This window comes from Trachypithecus francoisi, unplaced genomic scaffold (assembly GCF_009764315.1).
Source record: "Trachypithecus francoisi isolate TF-2019V2 unplaced genomic scaffold, Tfra_2.0 Lachesis_group3, whole genome shotgun sequence".
Taxonomy (NCBI): Eukaryota; Metazoa; Chordata; class Mammalia; order Primates; family Cercopithecidae; genus Trachypithecus; species Trachypithecus francoisi.
The window spans coordinates 112,405,606-112,428,679 of NW_022681468.1; the positions used below are offsets into that span (position 1 = coordinate 112,405,606).

Here is a 23,074-nt window from a genome sequence, read left to right on the forward strand (position 1 = left end):
TTTCTTCTAGGCGTTTTATGGTTTTAGGTCTAACATTTAAGTCTCTAATCCATCTTGAATTAATTTTTGTATAAGGTGTAAGAAAGGGATCCAGTTTCAGCTTTCTACATATGGCTAGCCAGTTTTCCCAGCACCATTTATTAAATAGGGAATCCTTTCCCCATTTCTTGTTTTTGTCAGGTTTGTGAAAGATCAGATGGTTGTAGATTTGTGGTATTATTTCTGAGTGCTCTGTTCTGTTCCATTGGTCTATATCTCTGTTTTGGTACCAGGACCATGCTGTTTTGGTTACTGTAGCCTTGTAGTATAGTTTGAAGTCAGGTAGCGTGATGCCTCCAGCTTTGTTCTTTTGGCTTAGGATTGTCTTGGCAATGCAGGGTCTTTTTTGGTTCCGTATGAACTTTAAAGCAGTTGTTTCCAATTCTGTGAAGAAAGTCATCGGTAGCTTAATGGAGATGGCATTGAATCTATAAATTACCTTGGGCAGTATGGCCATTTTCACGATATTGATTCTTCCTATCCATGAGCATGGAATATTCTTCCATTTGTTTGTGTCCTCTTTGATTTCACTGAGCAGTGGTTTGTAATTCTCCTTGGAGAGGTCCTTCACATCCCTTGTAAGTTGGATTCCTAGGTATTTTATTCTCTTTGAAGCTATTGTGAATGGAAGTTCACTCATGATTTGGCTCTCTGTTTGTCTGTTATTGGAGTATAGGAACGCTTGTGATTTTCACACGTTGATTTTGTATCCTGAGACTTTGCTGAAGTTGCTTATCAGCTTAAGGAGATTTTGGGCTGAGACAGTGGGGTTTTCTAAGTATACAATCATGTCATCTGCAAACAGGGACAATTTGACTTCGTCTTTTCCTAATTGAATGCCCTTTATTTCTTTCTCCTGCCTGATTGCCCTAGCCAGAACTTCCAACACTGTGTTGAATAGGAGTGGTGAGAGAGGGCATCCCTGTCTTGTGCCAGTTTTCAAAGGGAATGCTTCCAGTTTTTGCCCATTCAGTATGATATTGGCTGTGGGTTTGTCATAAATAGCTCTTATTATTTTGAGACACGTTCCATCAATACCAAATTTATTGAGAGTTTTTAGCATGAAGGGTTGTTGAATTTTGTCAAAGGCTTTTCTGCATCTATTGAGATAATCATGTGGTTTTTATCTTTGGTTCTGTTTATATGCTGGATTATGTTTATTGATTTGCATATGTTGAACCAGCCTTGCATCCAGGGATGAAGCCCACTTGATCATGTTGGATAAGCTTTTTGATGTGCTGTTGGATTCGGTTTGCCAGTATTTTATTGAGGATTTTTGCTCATCATAAACTGGCCATCAGAGAAATGCAAATCAAAACCGCAGTGAGATACCATCTCACACCAGTTAGAATGACGATCATTAAAAAGTCACGAAACGACCGGTGCTGGAAAGGATGTGGAGAAATTGGAACACTTTTACACGGTTGGTGGGACTGTAAACTAGTTCAACCATTGTGGAAGACAGTGTGGCGATTCCTCAAGGATCTAAAACTAGAAATACCATTTGACCCAGCCATCCCATTATTGGGTATATACCTAAAGGATTATAAATCATGCTGCTATAAAGACATACACACACGTATGTTTATTGAGGCACTATTCACAATAGCAAAGACTTGGAACCAACCCAAATGTCCATCAGTGACAGACTGGATTAAGAAAATGTGGCACATATACACCATGGAATACTATGCAGCCATAAAAAAGATAAGTTTGTGTCCTTTATAGGGACATGGATTCAGCTGTAAACTATCATTCTCAGCAAACTGTTGCAAGAACAGAAAACCAAACACTGCATGTTCTCACTCATAGGTGAGAATTGAACAATGAGAACACTTGGACACAGAAAGGGGAACATCACACACCGGGGCTGGTTGTGGGGTTGGGGGAGTGGGGAGGGATAGCATTAGGAGATTTACCTAATGAAAATGACGAATTAATGGGTGCAGCACACCAACATGGCACATGTATACATATATAACAAACCTGCACGTTGTGCACATGTACCCTGAACTTAAAGTATAATAAGAAAGAAAGAGAGAGAGAGAGAGAGAAGGAGCACTCAGGTCTTGTGGTCTGCTTCTGTCCTTCAGTTCCTGCACGTACCCTCTCTCACTCACTCTGTTCTTTCCTTCCTTAGTCCAAATGGGTCAGAAATGGCACAATTCAGCTCCCTCAGGGAGCACCTTCCAAAGGGTCCAACTTCTAATTAGCATCACAAAGGAATTGTTCGTCTGACACTAAGAAAGCTTTTCTAGTCTCTCAGCCCCACTTACTGTATCGCCTAAGCCTTCAAACTGTAGCTTATAATTTTACTCTTTTTAGTATCACCTTCCCACAGTGTATGTTTTTGTTCTTGTGACATCCCTGACCCCCAAACCTAGTGCTATCAGTGTTAGTGCCTACAGCTGAAAAGCTGAGCACAGATATTTATGTAGATTATGGGAATATAAAGAAGCCAGCAGTTAGGAAGCTTGTAAGGGAGAAACACAGAATAAGAAGCATCATCTCATTGTGCTTGCTTGTTTTAAACTAACGTTAACAGACAAGGATAGTAGAAAAGTGGAAATGATGTCTTTTAAGTGTTAATAAAGTTTTCCATTTTGGGAAAAACGACCATAAAAATTTTCACTTCAGGACCTTCTCATCTCTATAAATTAGGCTATTGAGTTCTAAATTTATGGACTTGCCAAAACCTACTTGTATTTTCTCTAAACAGGTCTTAAGGTGCCACAGATGCTCAGAACAAATCTAGCCTATACTGCTAATGAACACGCAAACAGTTTTCCCCATCTGCCACCTCTGTCTAAAAAGCTTTGAAGGCCTTCCTCCCTGATCACAAAGAACATAATTATTGTCTACAGAAAAGTCAAGTACAAAGGCCACTAGCCTTTGCAGGCCGCCAAAGATTAACAGCTGCCTCTTCTTTGATTGGGAGAGGTAATAACAGTTACTCTAGTTAATAATTGGATGGATTCCCTGGCTGTGTAATTCAGATTGAGACTGTCATTTTATGCTGGCCTTTAGCTAAGTGGGGTTATTAGAATGGAGCCACTAATCCTATTAGTCAGTTGTCAGTCTCACAGTGGGTGAGAGCAGGGGAAGGCAGAGCTTTTAAGGTATTATGCCAGGTACGTAAGGGAAGCTACACGTCTTATCTTTAAAGGTATGTTTTTCTCAATCAGATCAGAATTACCAAGCTTTTTATGAAAGTTTTTTCCAGTTTCATATGTCTGAATGCAGAGAATTGGAAAAGGAGTAAAAGGGAATTCACCTTTCTAGAATGAGATATTTTCAGTCACTGAAAAAACTTTGCTTGATACCTGCAGTATGCATCCTGTGCTTGGCCCTGGTTAGGAACACAGACACAGGAGAGTTTAGGCTTTACCATCTACTACATGGACACAAATAACTTTGCATAAAGTAGAAAGTGGTAAGGGCCACACACAAAAAATACAGTTAAATATACAGAGAGCTTTGACTTTAGTTGAGGGGATCTGAGTGACTTAACAGAAGAAGCAGCATTTGATCTTGGTCTTAAGGGATTGGGAGAGCATTTGAACACTACAAGTTGGAAAGGTGGCAGTTTGAATGGAGAAGATAATTATGGTTAAGGATTTTTAGTGTACTTGCTTTTTCTGGATGCTAAGAGGGATAGGGACAAGTATAAAATGGTGTATCTGAAGAGCATCCAGTCTTCTTCTTATGGCATTAAGGCATCCAGAAATGTAATCAGAGAACTGTATAAGAAGTGCCAAGTGATTGGCACAGGAAGTTAGTGTGGTATGAAAAGAGAGGAACAAGAGATGGGGAAGCTTTCTGTGTTATTTAAGTCTACCTAGATTTGTATGAGGATTATTTTCTTTTTGGATTTGCATATAAGCTATTTAACGCCACATGCTTGCGAAGGTTTTTTTCTCTCTTAGTTTTAATATTTGGTTGGTTCATCATTGAGACAGCTTGATTTTCCCTTTCTGTCCCCATGAGATGAAGAAGTCACCTCTAATATCACAGGATTGTTTCATCCATCTTTATATATAAACTGTTAGGGAATGGGATCCAGTGAGCAGTATTTCTCCTTGTTATATTTAACATGCCTCTATATTGTGTTAACGTATCATATCTCACAGGAAATAAATTTTTACTGTCTGAAATAAGTCCTTTCATTTGTTCATTCTTTTGTTCCATCACTTATCTATGAGGTGTTTATCATTCCTGCTCTGTGCCAGGACTGAGGCTGCAAAGATGAGTCAGATACCACTCTTGAGGAGCTTGCAGATAAGAGAGAATGGGGCCGTGAGGTAGGGCTGAGGTGATGGATGAGTAGGGCTTGATGTGGGGCATGAAGAACTTAGGATGATACTGAGCAGTGTTTCTATCTGGCCATGCTCCATGGAAGAGAGTCCTGAGGTGGCTTGTTGCATCTCTAATCCAGAAGTAAACATAACCAGAATCTTCCTTAGCTCCAGGCAGAGATTTGGGAGATTTCTTTATTTCACAGTTGATTTTGCTTTTTGCTTTTTTTTTTTTTTTTTTTGAAAAGCTGCAAATAATAAACTAAAACTTCAGTTTCCAATAGTGCATTAGTAAAAAGTTGGCTCTGAATGGCCTTTATCTTCCTGAAATTGGCTTATTCGGTCCTGTTTAATATCTGTTAGAGCTTGTGTCTTAGGTTTTTCAAGAGGTCGCATCCATGTTGTTGGCATTGCAGAAAAGGCTTTGAGGGTTTTTTTGGAGGCTTTTTTTAAGGCATAGATGTATACATTAAAATGATCTGCTTTTACTCAGTCCTTTTCCCCTCCAATTCTGCAGTGCTGACCCAGTTTCCTCCCATTGTGGAGGGGTCTGCAGGAACAGCAGTGGTGCTGCTTGGTTTCCCTGTGGACAGACTGATCAGCCAGTGTTTCTGCTTGGCTTAACGTACTCTGTGCCCTGTTTTTAAGTTGAGAGATGTCAGTACATAATGGCTTTACACTAAAATGGAATATGAGAGGAAAGTTTAGTTCCTTTCTTGATGGATGTTAAGAAAGTTCAGGGCGAACATGTCCTCCAGTCTTGGAAAACTGAATCTCATTCTTTGGTCATGAAGCTCATTTCCAGTGAAAAACTATTCTGTAAGGCAAACATAATAACAAGAATGGAGGATTTCATCCTGCAATCATACTAGAGAAATTACTGTTTCTGTTTTCACAGTTACAACCATGTATAATGGGGCTGGACGTGGCGGCTCATGCCTGTAATTCCAGCACTTTGGGAGGCTGAGGCAGGTAGATCACCTGAGGTCAGGAGTTCGAGACCAACCTGACCAACATGGTGAATCCCCATCTCTACTAAAAAAAAAACACAAAAATTAGCTGGGCAAGTTGTCAGGTGCCTGTAATCCCAGCTACCCAGGACGCTGAGGTTGCAATGAGCCAAGATCGCACCACTGCACCCCAGCCTGGGCGACAGAGCAAGACTCCATCTCAGAAAACAAACGGACGAAATATATATATATATAAAATAAGAGTATCTTTGTCAGCTGTCCTTCTCATTCAGCAACATTGTTGAGCAATTACTGAGTGCGGTCCCCTATGCTAAGTCTTTGGGATATGATGATGAAGCAGACATGGTCTCTGACATCAGGAAGCTCAGAGTTTAGTGGAGATACAAAGATGAAAAACTAGAGGATCATCCTTCCTGAAAAGGAACAGTTTATGCAAAAGCACAGAGGCATGAAAAAGTAGGGGTCATATAAGGAATTTAGTTACAAGAGAAGCAGGATCCTGGCAGGGAAGGAGGCTATTGGAGAGGGATCAGATTCTGAAGAATGATTCTAAAGTCCATGGATCTTGTTCTGTAGACTGTGAAGAAGTTGTCCCTGGAGTGTTTTAAGTAGAGTGATGTAATGACATTTACTCTTTAGGGCATTTCTTCATTGTGTATCCAGGGCAGGACTACTCAAACGGAGGCCATAAGCCAGTGCCAGGCCACTGTTATGAAACATAATGAGATATATACACAAATCAAGAGTAAATTTTGCAAATTGACAGAGTAATTTTATGTCTTTTTGCATCTACTATTTTATTTATTTATTTTTATTTCCATAGGTTTTTGGGGAACAGGTGGTATTTCATTACATGAGTAAGTTCTTTAGTGGTGATTTGTGAGATTTTGGTGCACCCATCTCCCCAGCAGTATACATTGAACCCAATTTGTAGTCTTTTATCCCTCACCCTCTTCCTACCCTTTCCCCCGAGTCTCAGAGTTCATCGTGTCATTCTTATGCCTTTGCATCCTCATAGCTTAGCTCCCACTTATCGGTGAGAACATACAATGTTTGGTTTTCCATTCCTGAGTTACTTCACTTAAAATAATAGTCTCCAATCCCATCCAGGTTTCTGCAAATGCCATTAATTCATTCCTTTTAATGGCTGAGTAGTATTCCATATATATATATGTATATACACACACATATACATATATATACACACATACATATACACACACACACATACATACACACACACACCAGTTTCTTTATCCACTTGTTGATTGATGGGCATTTGGGTTGGTTCCACATTTTTGCAATCACGAATTGTGCTGCTATAAACATGCATGAGCAAGTATCTTTTTGTTATAATTTCTGTTTCTCTGGGTAGATACCCAGTAGTGGAATTGCTGGATCAAATGGTACTTCTACTTTTAGTTCTTTAAGAAATCTCCACACTGTTTTCCTAGTTTACATTCCCACCAGCAATGTAGAAGTGTTCGCTTTTCACTGCATCCACACCAACATCTATTTTTTTTTTTTTTATAGCCATTCTTGCTGGAGTAAGGTGGTATCACATTATGGTTTTGATTTGCATTTCCCTGATCATTAGTGATGTAGTGATGTGGAACATTTTTGCATATGTTTGTTGGCCATTTGTATATGTTCTTTTGAGAATTGTCTATTCATGTCCTCAGCCTGTGTTTTGATGGGATTGTTTGTTTGTTGTTGTTGTTGTTTGCTAATTTTTCTTGCTATTTGAGTTCCTTGTAGTTTCTGAGTATTAGTCCTTTGTTGGATGTATAGATTGTGAAGATTTTCTCCCACTCTGTGAGTTGTCTGTTTATTCTGCTGACTGTTCCTTTTGCCATGTAAAAGCTCTTTAGTTTAATTAAGTTCCAGCTATTTATCTTTGTTTTTATTACATTTGCTTTTGGGTTCTTAGTCATGAAATCCTTGACTAAACTAATGTCTAGGCAAGGGTTTTTCCGATGTTATCTTCTAGAATTTTTATAGTTTCAGGTCTTAGATTTAAGTCTTTGATCCATCTTGAGTTGATTTTTGTATAAGGTGAGAGATGAGGATCCAGTTTCATTCTCCTACCTGTGGCTAGCCAATTCTCCCAGCACCTTTTGTTGAATATGGTGTCCTTTCCCCACTTTATGTTTTTTGTTTGCTTTGTTGAAGACCAGTTGGCTGTTAAGTATTTGGGTTTATTTCCGGGTTCTCTGTTCTGTTCCATTGGTCTATGTGCCCATTTTTATACCAGTACCATGCGCTTTTAGTGACTGTGGCCTTATAGTATAGTTTGAAATCAGGTAATGTGATGCCTCCAGATTCGTTCTTTTTGCTTAGTCTTGTTTGGGCTGTGCAGGCTCTTTTTTGGTTCCATATGAATTTTAGGATTGTTTTTTCTAGTTCTGTGAAGAATGATGATAGCATTTTGATGGGAATTGCATTGAATTCTTAGAGTGCCTTTGGCAGTGTGGTCATTTTCACAGTATTTTAAAATGTGGCCTTCTACTTAGTACATTTTTTCCCATTTGTTCAGTATTTCATCTGTATTTCACAAAAGTGTCAGTCTATAATGGAGTAAAAATGTTAAAAACAAAAAATTGGGTTTTTTTTTTGATAGAGTTTGGGAAGCAGTGCTCTAGAAAATGGGCTGGTTAGAGTAAACTTGGACCCAAAGATACTAATTAGGAGGTTGTTATAATACCTTAAACAAGATACCATGAGAGCCTAACTAGACATGGTTCTGACATGGTAATTAACAGTAGGCATGGATAGAAGAAGCAAGAACTGTAACAGAAGTAGAATTTCCAGAATTTGGAGGCTGGATCAGTGTGAAAGCTGAAGAAAAGGGGATAATCTAGAGGAGCAAATGTTCTTTTGAGAATCTACTAAAAATTGGACCCTTTCCCTATGCATTACTATGAGCTTCTCCATCCCTGTTTCACAGAGATGTTTCATTTATTTTTAATATGGTTATGACTTTTAATGTTTTAAAATATTTTATCTGGAATCCTTATTTGTTTTACGTATAAGAAAGGAGGTGTATGTATGTGTTTACATCCCCATTTGACCCTCTACCATTTTCCCTACACTTGAGATGTTTCCACAGTTCCCTAGGCTTGGTGTAAAACTACTGGTGGGATAGCCAGTCCCTACCAAATTAAATCCAGAAAATATTTATACGTACTATATGATCTAATTTATATGAAAATCTATGATAGACAACACTAACTTATGGTACTCTGAAACAAATCAGTGGTCGCTTCAGAGAGGAAGGATTGATCATGGAAGGGGCATGAGGGAACTTTCTAGGGTGATAGAAATGGTTGTGTCTTGATAAGCATTTGTCAAGTTTGATTGAACAGTATATTTAAGATCTGAGCCTTTCACCCAATTATAAAATATACCTGAATTAAATTTTTTAAATCACGAACAGCCAGTAAACATAAGATGTTCAATCTCCCTGGTCATCAGGAAACAGCAAATAAAAACCTCAGTAAAATGCCAGTACACACCCATTACAATGACCAAAGTTAAAAAGACCGGTAAAACCAATTTTAGTAACAATGTGGAATAACGGAAATTAACACTATACCGCAAATATTGTTTGAAATATTTTAGAAAGCTGTTTGGCCATAGCTACTAAAACTGAACCTATGCATACTCTGTGACCCAGCAGTTCTACTCCTAGATATGCCCAACATAGCTGAATGTCACATGTGCCAAATACATGTGCATAAATGTTTAAAGGAGCGTTGTCCAAAGTGTCAAAGTAGAAAGAAGCTAAATGTCAATCAGCAGTGAAACATTTAAATAAGTGGATATAGAGAGTCACAAAGGAATAGTATACAGCAAAGAAAATGAATGAAGTACTGCTACAGGCACCAACATGGATGAATTTAGAAATAAACAATCAACCAAAAAAAGCTAGATACAGTTGGATAAAGTATGATATAGATATGAAAAGAAGGCAAAATGAATTCATGAGTTTAAAAGTTGGATAACCTTTACATTTTGGGACAAGGAAGAGATAGTGAATAGGATGGGCACAAGGGATACTATGGCATGCTATGAAGCTTTGTATTTTAATTTTGGAGTTGTTACACAGTGTGTTCAATTTGTTTTAACTCATCCAGCTGTACAATTATGATTAGTACACTTTTCTCTATGTATATTATATGATAATACACAGAGCTTATTATTCTAAGTATATTGACATCCTAGCATAAAAAGAGGGAATAACAACAGCATTACGGTATTAAATAAACTGTTAACTACCTGGATTTTGGAGGTTTTGATTGATTGTTTCATTGCAAAGAAATATTTTTCCATTAATAACAAAATTGTTAATTTTAATCTTACATGTATGAGTCTTGTCTAGCTCTCACAATGAACTTCTTATAGTCACAAAATGTATTTTATTGTGCACAAAGAGCAATTGAATGATTAAGATAAGCATTTGATAACACTGCTAAATTCTAGACATGTACTGGAGACAATAATTGGTACGTCATTAATGCTCAGAACACCAGAAGAATCAGGCAAATATGTTTGACAGAGCTTATATATACTAATATCTCCTCCCCACTCGCTTTTCAAAAAAACCTCAGTATTTCAAAGTTTCAAGGCTGTGGAATGCTATTAGAAGAAATGTAAGGTGGTGATGTAATAGAGGGGTTGTATTAGTTTGTTTGGGGTTGCCATAACAAAGTGCCACCTACTGGGTTGGTTAAACAATAGAAATTGATTTTCCCTCAGTTATAGATGCTGGAAGTCCAAGATCAAGGTGTCAGCAGGTCTGGTTTCTCCTGGACTCCTCTGTCCTTGGCTAGTGGATGGCCACCTCTTGCTGTGTCCTCATGTGGCTTCTTGACTGTGTAGGTGTAACCCCGGTGTCTTTTTCTCCTCTTATAAGTACACCAGTCCTATTGGACCAGAGCCTACTCTAACAGCTTCACTTTTAACTTAGTTACCACTTTAAAGATCTTCTCTTCAAATACAGTTACATTCTGAAATACTGGGGGTTGGGACCTCCACATATGGATTTTGAGGGGGGCACAATTCAAGGCACAATAGGTTGCTATCTTATTTTTTACATATATGTTGCATTGATTCTGCCTATGCTTAAAAACACACAGTGTAGCATAGAATTACTTTTCTCTTTCCCATGCCAAAGAAGTGCAAATAACTTGGAAATGTTATTTCCCACAAGGATTATATACAGATCATAAATTGCACAGAAATGATCATAGGTTTAGTTCTAAAATTGTTACTTAATGTTCTCCTAAAATAGCTGAAATGGTATTTTTTTTAAAGGATACAGCTAAAATGATGAGATATTAGATTATCTTTTATTGCTGAAGACAAATATTCTAGTAGAGGGAATCTTTGTGGAAGTCCATATTGTTAGGTGGTAATTAAGATTACAATGTGATAAAGATGTGATTTTTAAGTAAGTATTGCTAAAATTTTATATATAATTTTTTTCCTTTGCCTGGAGTGCTTCTTTTCTTCCCCCTTTCTTTTACTTGTCTTAAAACCTCAATTTTATCAGAGAAGCCTATCCTGACCCTTTCCCCATTATATAGTTGATTCCTCCATTATTCTCATAGAGAACCTTTTATCTTTCAAGGTACTTATAATTAAAATCACCTTATTTATAACTATCTGATTAGTGTTGGTTCTTCTAGGCACTCATTTTTTTTTCTAATTTTTAATTTTTGTGGGTACATGGTTTATATATTTATGGTATACATGAGATATTTTGATATAGGCATACAATGCTTAATAATCACATCAGAATAAATGGGGCATCCATCACCTAAAGCATTCATTTTTTTGTGTTACAAACAATCCAACTGTATTCTTTTAGTTATTTGTAAATGAACAATTAAATTATTATTGATTATACTCACCCTGTTGTGCTCTCAAGTACTAGGTCTTATTCTTTCTGACTATTGTTGTTTTTTTGTTTTTGTTTTTGTTTTTTTGAGGCAGAGTCTCGCTCTGTCGCCCGGACTGGAGTGCAGTGGCCGGATCTCAGCTCACTGCAAGCTCCGCCTCCCGGGTTTACGCCATTCTCCTGCCTCAGCCTCCCGAGTAGCTGGGACTACAGGCGCCCGCCACCTCGCCCGGCTAGTTTTTGTATTTTTAGTAGAGACGGGGTTTCACCGTGTTAGCCAGGACTGACTATTGTTTTGTACCCATTAACTACCCTCACTTCCTTCCCCACTACCCGGTCCCCTCACTACCCTTCTCAGCCTCTGGTATCCATCCTTCCATTCTCTATCTCCATGAGTTCAGTTGTTTTAATGTTTAGCTTCCACAAATGAATGAGCACATGTGAAGTCTTACTTTGCCTGGCTCATTTCACTTAACATAAGGACCTCCACTTTCATCTATGTTGTTGCGAATGACAGGATCTCATTCCTTTTTATGGCTGAATAGTACTCCATTCTGTATATGTACTACATTTTCTTTATCCACTCATCTCCTGATGGAGTTGCTTCCAGTTCTCGGCTGTATTGTGAATGGTGCTGTAGTAAATATGGGAGAGCAGATATCTCTTAGATATATGGATTTCCTTTCTTTTGGGCATATACCTACCAGTGGAATTGCTGGGTCATATGGTAGCTCTGTTTTTAGTTTTTTGAAAAATCTCCAAACTGTTCTCCATAGTGGTTGTACTAATTTACATTCCCACCAACAGTGTATGAGAGTTCCGTTTCCTCCACATCCTCACCAGCATTTGTTATTACCTGTCTTTGGATAAAAGCCATTTTAACTGGGGTGACAACTACGTTGTCTATCATAGATTTTCATGTAAATTAGATCATATGGTATGTTTGTAGTTTTGATTTGCATTTTTATGATGATCAGTTATGTTGAGCACCTTTTCCTTTGCCTCTTTGCCATTTGTTTATCTTCTCTTGAGAAATGTCTATTCAGATTTTTTGCCCATTTTAAAAATTGGATTATTAGATTTTTTTCCTGCAGAGTTGTTTGAGCTCTTATATATTCTGGTTGTTAATCCCTTGTCAGATAGATAGTTTGTAAATATTTTCTCCCATTTCTCCCATTCTGTGAGTTGTCTCTTTGCTTGGTTGATTGTTTCCTTTGCTGTGCAGAAGCTTTTTAACTTGATGTGATCCCACTTGTCCATTTTTGCTTTGGTTGCCGGTGCTTGCCATCTACCAAATTTTAAGCTTCATGGAGGAGAGCGCAACTATGTCTTTTATGCTCACTCCTTTTGACCTATATTTCCTAGTACTGAAACAATTAGCAGTGAGTATCATTCAACAAATATTTATAAAATAATATTTGTAGAATAGTTGAACCATCAGCATGTTTCAGACTACAGATATCATTTTAGTTATAGTTTTATGCCTGGGAAATTGGGCTAACTTCTGTTTGTATTTCTGTCTAGAATGTGGCAGATCAGATTGCATTTCAAGCTGCTGGTGGATTAACAGCCCTTGAACACATCCTTCAAGTAGTAGTCCCAGCCACAAATGTGAACACAGTTTTAAGAATTCCTCCTAAGTAAGTATAGTTTCTTAATCTGTTTTTTACGTTTCATTTGTGAGTCATTTCTGCCCTATGGTTTCCATATGGAGAATGACAAGAAAATTGGATGTGTATTCAGGGTTGAATACCAAAAGCTTACACTCCCCATTAGGGAGGAAAACAGAGGTGCTCAACATCACTTGCAAAACTCAAATTGAGCCTAGAAAGCCTTATAAAGGAAATCTCTTTGGTCTGTGATGTGCTCTAATCAGAAATCAAGAAGAATTGATGAACTCTTGAGCAATTCTAACTGCTTCCAAAAATTGAGCACAAATAAGTAATAGTTACAGTAAGCTAACATTGTGTTGCATGTGAAAAAAGAGGTGAGTAAGTACATTAACAAAAGTCTGAGCTGTGAAATTTCAGCAAGTTCCTACCATACAGGAAAAGCAGTCAGAGGCAAAGAGTGCCATAGCCTAGAGTCCCAGCCAAATTGCTGGGAACTGAATTGCACGTTGGTCTTTAACGGTAAATTGCTTTCCTGTTCTCTTAAGTCCCTGACCACCTGGGGTATAGCAGCAATGTTATTTCAGAAGTATTGTATTCCTGGGTTGTAACGTGCGCAGTTTCTGGGTATTTTGTGGAGACTTTTATTTACGGAATTTAAATAAGAGGTTTTAATAAAAGTTCATTTAGGCAGGGTGCAATGGCTCACATCTATAATCCCAGCACTTTGGGAGGTAAAGGCAGGAGGATCACTTGAGGCCAGAAGTTCAAGAATAGCCTGGGCAATGTAGCGAGACCCCGTCTCTACAAAACATTAACAAATTTAGTCAGGCATAGTGGCACACACCTGTAGTCCCAGCTACTCAGGAGACTAAGAGAGGAAGGATCACTTGAGCCCAGGAGGTCAAGGCTGCTGTGAACCATGATTGCATCACCGCATTCCAGTCTGGGCAACAGAGCAAGACCCTGTCTCAAAAAAAAAAAAGTGAATGCTTCATTCGTCCATTGGATACAACAGGAAAAAAATCCCAAGAGTATGTTATCTTTTTTTTTTTCTGAGAGGCATTTGTATTAAAAAGAAATGGCATTGGCTTTGGAGTAGGACAAACCTGGATTCTGATTTTACCTCTGCCAGGCTACTAGCTAAGAGAATTTGAGTGAATGCCTTAATTTCATTGCATCTGTTTCCTTATTTGGAAAAATAAATGTAATCATATTCACCTCGTGGTACTACTGTGGGACCAGTTGAAATAATGTATATGAGAGCTCTTTGTAAACTATTAAGCTTTTATTATAATGTATATTTGTATATTATAATGTAAAGTTACATTATAAATGTTAAATGAGGGTTTTTAAAATAGTCTTGCCTGGTTTAAGACAGTGCTAGCTACCTGACATGAGATATTTCTAAGTACAAGCTTTTGACAAAGATGATTTGGATTCCTTTCCTCTACTCACAAAGATTAATGAAGAATGATGTAGGTATTCTTTAAGTCAGGAAATCTTTCTGTGGAGCAGAAAGCTCTCCATAAGGCAAGTTATAGCATGCATAGTGGTTTTTATAACCCAGAAGCGTTGCTATTTCTTATCAAAATGGACTTCATTTGTAGGGTGTTGCTGAGCAGGTTGTCTTCACTTACTGTATGTTAATTGGCAGGGAGGAAGGAAGAAGGGAATGAAACATAATAAATATTTGAAATAAGAAAGGAAATGATATTGATTCTTTGGGAGAGTGCTTTGATAACTGTTAATAATTTATATTGTTCATCTTAAATTCACCTAGAGGTTTTTCGTTTTGTTTTTTTGTTTTGTTTTCTGGTAGGCTTCAACATGCATGACACTAAGCTCTCTGGTTGGTAACCTAGATTAAATGCCTGTTTCCCAAAAGCTGCTATTGTCATTGTAAGAGTATGTTGTTCTGGTGCTTATCTCTGCCTCTTGTTTAGGAAATGGAAGAGGTGTCCACAGTTCCTACAAAGACCTAAGCAAGAATTAGCACACTCCCTTTGCAAAGGAGCTGTGGAATCTTGAGAGTCCAGACCAGTGCCTCGCAGCTGGTCAGCACTAGCTGACCCACAGGGTCAGGATTAAGAGTTTGTTCCTTCATTTCACTTTAGGCCAATAAATTTGTGTTTTCTTTCTTTTTTTTTTTTTTTTATACTTTAAGTTCTAGGGTACATGTGCACAACATGCAGGTTTGTTACATATGTATATGTGTGCCATGTTGGTGTGCTGCACCCATTAACTCATCATTTACATTAGGTATATCTCCTAATGCTATCCCTCCCCCCAACCCCACGATAGGCCCCAGTGTGTGATGTTCCCCACCCTGTGTCCAAGTGTTGTCATTGTTCAGTTCCCACCTATGAGTGAGAACATGCAGTGTTTGGTTTTCTGTTCTTGCGGTAGTTTGCTCAGAATGATGGTTTCCAGCTTCATCCATGTTGCTACAAAGGACATGAACTCATCCTTTTTTATTTTTTATAGATTTTTTATAGATCTTTTATTTTTTGTAGATTATTGTGGCACTATTCACAATAGATTTGTGTTTTCAACTAAGTGCTACTTATTGAGTGAGTCTAGCACCCAGAGCTGTGGGCATCCAGCATCAACTCTTAAGATTCTTTTATCCTGAGCACAGTCTCAGTACCATAACTCTGCTTTCTAAAGCAGCTTCAGTTTTCAGGGCTAAAGGATTAAAGCCATAAGAGTGTTATTCTGTTTACTCAAAGAACAGCAGGAGGAATTTTGTAACCACTTCAGATTTAAATGCAGAATAAGAGCATACTGGTGGGCATGAGTCAGTGGCTTACTTCAAAAAATATTCTTTCTCATTTTCCTTCCAACTGCTCTCCTGCACAAATCCCTGCTCAGGCCCTGGGCTTTCCATAGTCCCTGGGCACTCCCTTTGTTCTCAGCCTGTCCAGAATCTTTCCATCCCTAGTGGGTTTCCACCCCTCAACTCCATGAACCTTTTGCCACCTTAGCTACTGCTGTTTCCTGCCTCCTGTGGCATTTCATGGCTTTTACCTAAAGAGGCTAGTTTAGAATATCCTGTTTAATTTTTCTCAGTGATAAATAGCAGAGGATTTGATAAGTTTAAGCCACTGTCTCATAACAGTTACCCTGTTGAAACCTGGAGTCCTATGGCTATAAACCTTATGTGTCGCTGCTTCTGAAGCCCTGAGCTCTTTGTTAGTGGATAAACCAGCTTCCTGTCTTCTTTTCTTACCGTACTGTTCATATCTCTTTTTACTCCACATAGTACCTCAGTAGTTGCATGTCTTGTTTGTTCTGTTGCTAAGCAACTTCCTGTGAATGAATATTTGCTTCCAGAAGCTTTTTTTTTTTTAACGTGAAATTGAGAATTATACTTGCTTCTGGAAGTGTGACTTTTTGAAACCTTTCTGAGTCTGCAGTAGGTTGTTTTGCTCTTATGAGAACCAGGGAAAGGCCATAAAACTGCTTTAATTATTTTTAAGTTATCTCTGAAAGGGTTTAGGTCAGGATGTGTTATTACAAAATCAATCATTTAAACAAATGTGCTCCAATAAAATTGTTTTTAGTTCCAAGAAAGATCGCCCTGAAACAAGGCAGTTTGTATCTCCTTTGGGGAAGACTACTGCTATTCTGCCTACAGACTTTTTTTTTTTTTTTTGGACAGGGTTTCACTGTCACCCAGGCTGGAGTATAGTGGCACCATCTCGGCTCACTGCAACTTCTGCCTCCTGGGTTCAAGCGATTCCCAAGTAGCTGGGATTACAAGCACGCGCCACCATGCCCGGCTCATTTTTTTGTATTTTTAGTAGAGACAGGGTTTCACCATGTTAGCCAGGATGGTCTCGAACCCCTGACCTCAAATGATCCTCCGACCTCGGCCTTCCAAACCTACAAATTGCCGAAAACAAGTACAGACAAATGAATGACATCTTCTAGCCTTTTAAAAACTTTAGACTAATAATAGTGGTTCATCATAGCTTTTTAATATTTGAAAATAAACAGGAGTTTTCACTTCCTTTGAGCGTAAAGAATGGCCCATGTTATGTAAATAAGAAGATGAATCTGCTGTGACTAGAAGCAGCTGTACCAAAACTTTGTGTTGTCTTTTTATAGTATATGTACATAGTAGCAATGATAATTAAAGTGAAAGGTGGCACTAAACTGGCCCTCCACATCTCCAAGCCCTTTCCAGGCAGTAGTAGATGTTCGTAATTCACAGGCAACCAGCAAACCTCTTGGGCCACCAAAAAGGGTCTTCCCCGGGTTGCCTTTTACTTACTTAAGAGTCATAATTTCTGACAGTTACACAAGGACCATGGATCAGATAGTAAACTCTGCGAGCTACTTTAGGTTGTTCTGTTGGGGAACTAATCAGGTGCCTATTTCTTCTTTGTCAGCCTTGCTTATCTCTTTGTAGTCCCTGTGGACAGTTTTTCATATAGAAGTACATTCATCAACACAAAGCAAAGCAGACAGCATGGTATAGTGAAAAATGTATAGGCTGTAGAGTCAGATCCAGGCTTAACTCTGCTTTTTACTGATTAGCTATATGACCTTGGGCCAAACTACTTGTTTTAACAGAGCCTCAATTAAATGGTAAGACTAATATCTACCTTACAGAACTGTTAGGAGGATTAAAAGTGCATGTGTTTAAGTCCCTGCACAAAGAAAGCACTTAGTTATTTTCAGTGTTTTTTGTTGTAGTTATTGTTTTGACTCCATATTATACTGCCTAATTGCTGAGCTTTAAATCCCTAAGTCTTTGTCACTTTGGCTTCTAAGAAGCTATAATCTATTAATTTTACTTGGGCATTTGTTTTTTCACCCTAAATTCAGACTTCATCTTGGTAAGTTTTAGCCCAGTCTATCAAGATCCTGATCTGGTCACTTATTCAGTTTCATTTTCCTTAACTTTGTGTCAGCCCTAAAGTTGATCTATAGAACATTTGTGTCTTCATCTTATCGCTGAAAAAAAAATCAAACAGGTTAGAGAATAGTTCAGTTTAGCACTTTTTATGTGCTGCAGTGCCAAATACTCCGTCTGCTGTACTATCATCTCTCCCAAGTAGATTGTAAGTCCTTAGGATCATGACACATAGTAAATACATTATTTGTAAATCACAGGACGTCAATAGTCAATATTGTGTGACTATATGAATGAATTCTTTCTCCAACAGATAAAAGCAACGCGGCAAAAGGGTATACTGCATCAAATACTGGACTCTGTAGACTTACAATTTGATCTCATTTTCACCAAATATGACCCTTCTGATTTTGGCATTTGATTTCCATGTAGAGCTGTCAGGTATATTACATTTATTTAACAATCAGAGCATCTGGCATGTTTTCACCATTATCGCACTACATAAATAAAGAAACCAAAGGTTTTAAAGACTGAATGATTTACCCTCCATCATCAGTTTAGCTGAGCTAGGTCTGAGCATCCTATTCTCCTTATTCTCTGTTAGAGGGATTTTAGGCAATGACTTTTTTAGTCTGTCTTTAAACTTTCATGAGTTTTTGAATGTCGTGTATCTGTGACTGTTGCTTACTCAAAAGGCCAAAGAGTATGCTAGAACTGTATTCATAAGGTCATTGGCCTTATCACAGTTTTAGAATAAGAGCACATCAGTAGGTGTAAGATTGCCCCATTTTAAACTAACAGGAAAAAGAATTCTTTTTTTTTTTCTTTTTTTTTTGAGACGGAGTCTTGCTCTGTCGCCCAGGCTGGAGTGCAGTGGCCGGATCTCAGCTCACTGCAAGCTCCGCCTCCCGGGTTCACGCTATTCTCCTGCCTCAGCCTCCAGGGTAGCTGGGACTACAGGTGCCCGCCACCTCGCCCGGCTAGTTTTTTTGTATTTTTTAGTAGAGACGGGGTTTCACCGTGTTAGCCAGGATGGTCTCGATCTCCTGACCTCATGATCCACCCGTCTCGGCCTCCCAAAGTGCTGGGATTACAGGCTTGAGCCACCGCGCCCAGCCAAGAATTCTTTTTTTATAAGGTATGCCTGGTTATTCATATCAAATAGATCAGTAAAGTTGCTTTTTATTTCTTTATAGTATATGCCTTTATCTGCCTATAGTAAATCCATCCTACTCAGGCCAAGCAATACTCATCAAATGTAATTTTTAAAAATTTAGAATGATGTGAAATGGAGCTTTGTTCACTAGGAAGATCATTTACAACAAGATATCAAATGTATTCTCCAAAGTAAAATAAAGTAAAACTTGTGACTTTACTTGGCAATATTGCATTTACCTGATCCTTTGAGTTGGTAAGGCGATACAAACTAACTTATTGTGTGCTTGATGCCAAGCACTGTGCTAGATGCTCTGCACGTATTACCTTGTTTATTCCTCACAATCACCAGCAACCATGTATGTGGCTCACTGCCAGATGAGGGTTGGAAGCAGTCACATTGGGGTATGACTACAACCTTTCAGAGCTATGATAACCCCTTTAAAAGAGTGTTTATTCTTTTCAGAAAGAATGTTCAGAGAGAACATTAGCAGAGAGAATGTTCAGAATCGCTCTCCCGTTACTTATTGAGGTTTTGTCCCCAAAGGCTTCTGTTTCCCTCTCTTTGTGTTATGTAGAGGCTGATGCAATTCCTCTTATAGTAGAAAAGAGATAACTCATTGTGCTCCAGAAGCAGGTAAATAATCTAGGACTTCCAGTCCTTACTCCTAGGAAACTATTTTCTAGCATGTTCCTTCTTTGGATCACTTGTGGGCATGGCAATGGGATTGCCATACCTAGGAACCACTTGAAATAGACCCTGTCCTCAGGGAACTTACAGTCATGGAAAATGAGACATATTAAACTCTAAATATTAGTAGTAGTAGCCTACTGTGTTACCTTTGTAGAACAGCCACCCTGGTGGTATAACAGAAGACTCTTCATTAAAGGAATGTTTTGTTACATATGCCAATATCTGTCAACTTAGTTTCCTGAGATGCCAGGCCTCGTGTGCTTACTTCTTAATCCAGTCTCTTGACTCACTTGCCTGTTCTCTTTGGGACTCATCTACTATTAAGTCTTTGCCTTTGTGTCTTCAGTTTGCAGCATAATCCAGACTCTCACAGTTTTTACTATGAGTTTCCTTCCTTGTTACCTTTTCTTCTTTCTTGTTGGCTTGCCATACTCACCTTCTCCCTTCCTATTTCTTGTGTCCTTCTTTTTTTCAGTGGTTTATGAATACTACTTGTTCTAGGCATTACATCCATGCCTTGTCAGCTATATTTTATGCCATCCATGTGGTGCTTCCCTCAATGGCCATAGCTGACTAAACTCTAACGAGAGGACATCTGACTCAAGAGCAACCAATCTACTGACCAGCCAGCAAGATAGGATTTATAATCCAATACAAAAAGTTGAACTGGCCCAGTCAAGTTTCTTTGTCAGGAATTTGCAGTTGGAAAGTTGCAGAACTTCAAGTCATTTTTTTTCCTGGGTATTTGAATTTAAATAATCATGTAGATTCACTTCTGGGATGTCCATTACAGGACTATGTGCGTTCCAAGTTTTGCAGGAGTAAGGAAGGCCGTTTTGGGAAAAAGAGAGGAGACCAAAACTGCTTCATGGGACAGAAGGGGGCTGGAAATGAAAGCAGTCTAGTCCACAGAGCTAGCATTGTTCCGGCTCTCTTGAGGTATGGTTGTTCATTTTCTCCTGGACTCATGTGAAAGTTCCCAATAGCCTTACAATAAATGGCTCTTTTTACTTAAAATATTTTGAGTAAATTTTTATTCCTTCCAACCAAATGAACCTGATACTTTCAAATACAAATATTAAAGATTATTTTAACACTAGATTGACTTGAAAATATTTGACTTTGCTATAGAGCCTTCCTTGTGACCTCACAGTTGTTTTCCAAAATTCTTCACGTCAAGAAAGGATGAATGAATGCCCACCGTTTAAAGTAGGAATGAAGAGAGAAAGTATACTCTACAAGCTCTCTAGGGTACATTTCTTTATGAACATTAAATGCTGTTACTACAAGTTGGGACTGACTGAACTTTCCTTTTTTCTGTCGACCTCAGTTTGGATGATCTATGTAGAAAATGACGTTCATGAAACTTACTATCCCTAGGTCCTAAGGTAAACACACTTAAAAGGAACATACCTACAGTGAAGAGCTTATCTTCAGAATCAAAGAAAATAAAATATATTATGTATAGTTCTTTAAGAAAAATACAAGTTCTGTACGAACAAATAACAGTACTGCTCATATTCTTTATAACTCTCAAATGTTACTTTCTAGGGGAAACTTAGTGTCCCAGACTGGTTATCTCATCATTAACTTTATAATGAGCACTTACTTTGAAACCCAAGAGCATTGTCTTATATTTACAAACAATGGAAAAGTGTATTTCTTCAGACCCTACTCTCTCAGACTTGATCATACTGGGCTATAGTCCAGGTTTTTAATAAAAAATAAATAAATAAATAAATTTTTAAAAGGTTGTTAATGAGAAACTTAATCATTTCACCAATGATTTTCCTGAAATTAGAAGCCAGTTGCCTATTGTGAAAGTGAGGTTAAGGTGTTCAGAAGGCATGAGATTATAAGAGCATACCCACATAGACCTCTTTTTTTCCTTCCCTCTCTCCCTTCCCCCCTTCAGCTTTCATCTCTCTCCCTCTCTCTCTCTCTCTCTCTCTCTCTCTCTCTCTCTCTCTCTCTCTCTTTGTGTGTGTGTGTGTGTCTTTTTCTCTTTCTTTTGCTTTCTTTCTCTTTCTCCCTCTCAAATCCTGGCAGCATAATATAGCTCACAACTTTAATCCTACAGCTACAAGAAAAAGCTTTACTATATTATGCCTTTATTATTTACATTTAACAGTGCAGTTTCAACTGCTAAGAGGAAAAAACACAGCATTTGAAAAATATAAATGATCTTTTCTTAGTTAAGTCATTTTACAGTGCTTAACAGAATGAAGAAAATCATTGGTTTATATCATTTCAAAGCTATTTTGGAGTTGCAGTTTTGTTCCTCTCTGGAAAACCAAGAAATATCTCCATATTATTTATCTACCCCAAAGAATGACATAGTCAAGTACCAGATGCACATTTTCAGAGCATTGCATCGTCCTTTTTTTTTTTTTTTTTTTGAGACTGAGTCTTGCTCCATTGCCCAGGGTGGAGTGCAATGGCACAATCTTGGCTCACTGCAACCTCCGCCTCCCGGGTTCAAGCAATTCTCCTGCCTCAGCCTCCCGAGTAGCTGGGATTACAGGCACATGCCATCATGCCCAGCTAATTTGTGTATTTTTAGTAGAGACAGGGTCTCCCCATGTTGGCCAGGCTGGTTTCGAATTCCTGACCTCAGGTCATCCACATGCCTCGTCCTCCCAGATGCTGGGGTTACAGGCGTAAGCCACCGTGCCTGGTCTGCATCATCTCTTATTCCCCTCTCCCTCACCAATGAGAAATGCAAAACTTATTCCAGATTGGGTTGTTGTTTTACCAGTGTCAATACTACTTCTAGAGAGTGAACGTATTAAGAAAAAATTGCACTGGTAGGTGTTGGGTTCATATTTTCTGATAAAAGCCACAGTGTTGAGATTTTTTTTAAATGTAACCTGTCTATGATAAGGCATTTGATTTCCATGTAGAGCTGTCAGGTATATTACATTTATTTAACAGAGTATTTGGCATGTTTTCAACATTATCACACTATATAAATGAAGAAACCAAAGGTTTTAAAGACTGAATGATTTACCCTCCATCATCAGTGTAGCTGAGCTATGTTTGAGCATCCTATTCTGGTCTTCCTTCTGTACCTTATTGCCTGCATGCTATCATCAGAGAGAAATATTATCAGTCTGCCAGTATTTGTTGAATTTCTTCTGTGATGAGTTTTGTCTTCAAAGAGCTTACATCATAGTTGAGAAGAGACCAATCAATAAGATATTCTGTACTACACAACAAAACAAATTATGTAAGGGTAAGCAAAAAGTACTATTTGGTTCGAAGTTTGCATCAATGAGCGTTCTTGGTTGGATCTCTTACAAAGTTAGTGTTTGCAGGGTGATGATAGCTGTACTTTTCTTTCTGATTTGTGAACATGAAACTTTCACTATTTTAATAAAAGTAAAATATAATTTCATTGATATAAAAATACTGTTATTCCTGTGAGTTGCTGGAGGATTGAGATACTGTTTAGTAGATTGGTTTTGGATTTTTGACTTGGGTATTTTTGTACTGGTTGATTGATGTGGGTATAGGAAATTATCTGTGGAATCATTTTTCCCAC

The 23,074-nt window shown here is 38.2% G+C and overlaps 1 protein-coding gene across 8 annotated transcripts in view; it reads left to right on the forward strand.

Moving 5' to 3' along the window:
* The window catches only part of SCAPER (S-phase cyclin A associated protein in the ER), a 589,310-nt gene that overhangs the window by 422,657 nt on the left and 143,579 nt on the right, over positions 1-23,074 (forward strand). For all 8 annotated transcript variants that reach the window (XM_033189309.1, XM_033189313.1, XM_033189315.1 and 5 more), the window contains exon 24: positions 12,732-12,847. In XM_033189309.1, coding sequence (XP_033045200.1) covers positions 12,732-12,847 — 116 coding nt within the window. The remainder of the gene's footprint in view (positions 1-12,731; positions 12,848-23,074) is intronic.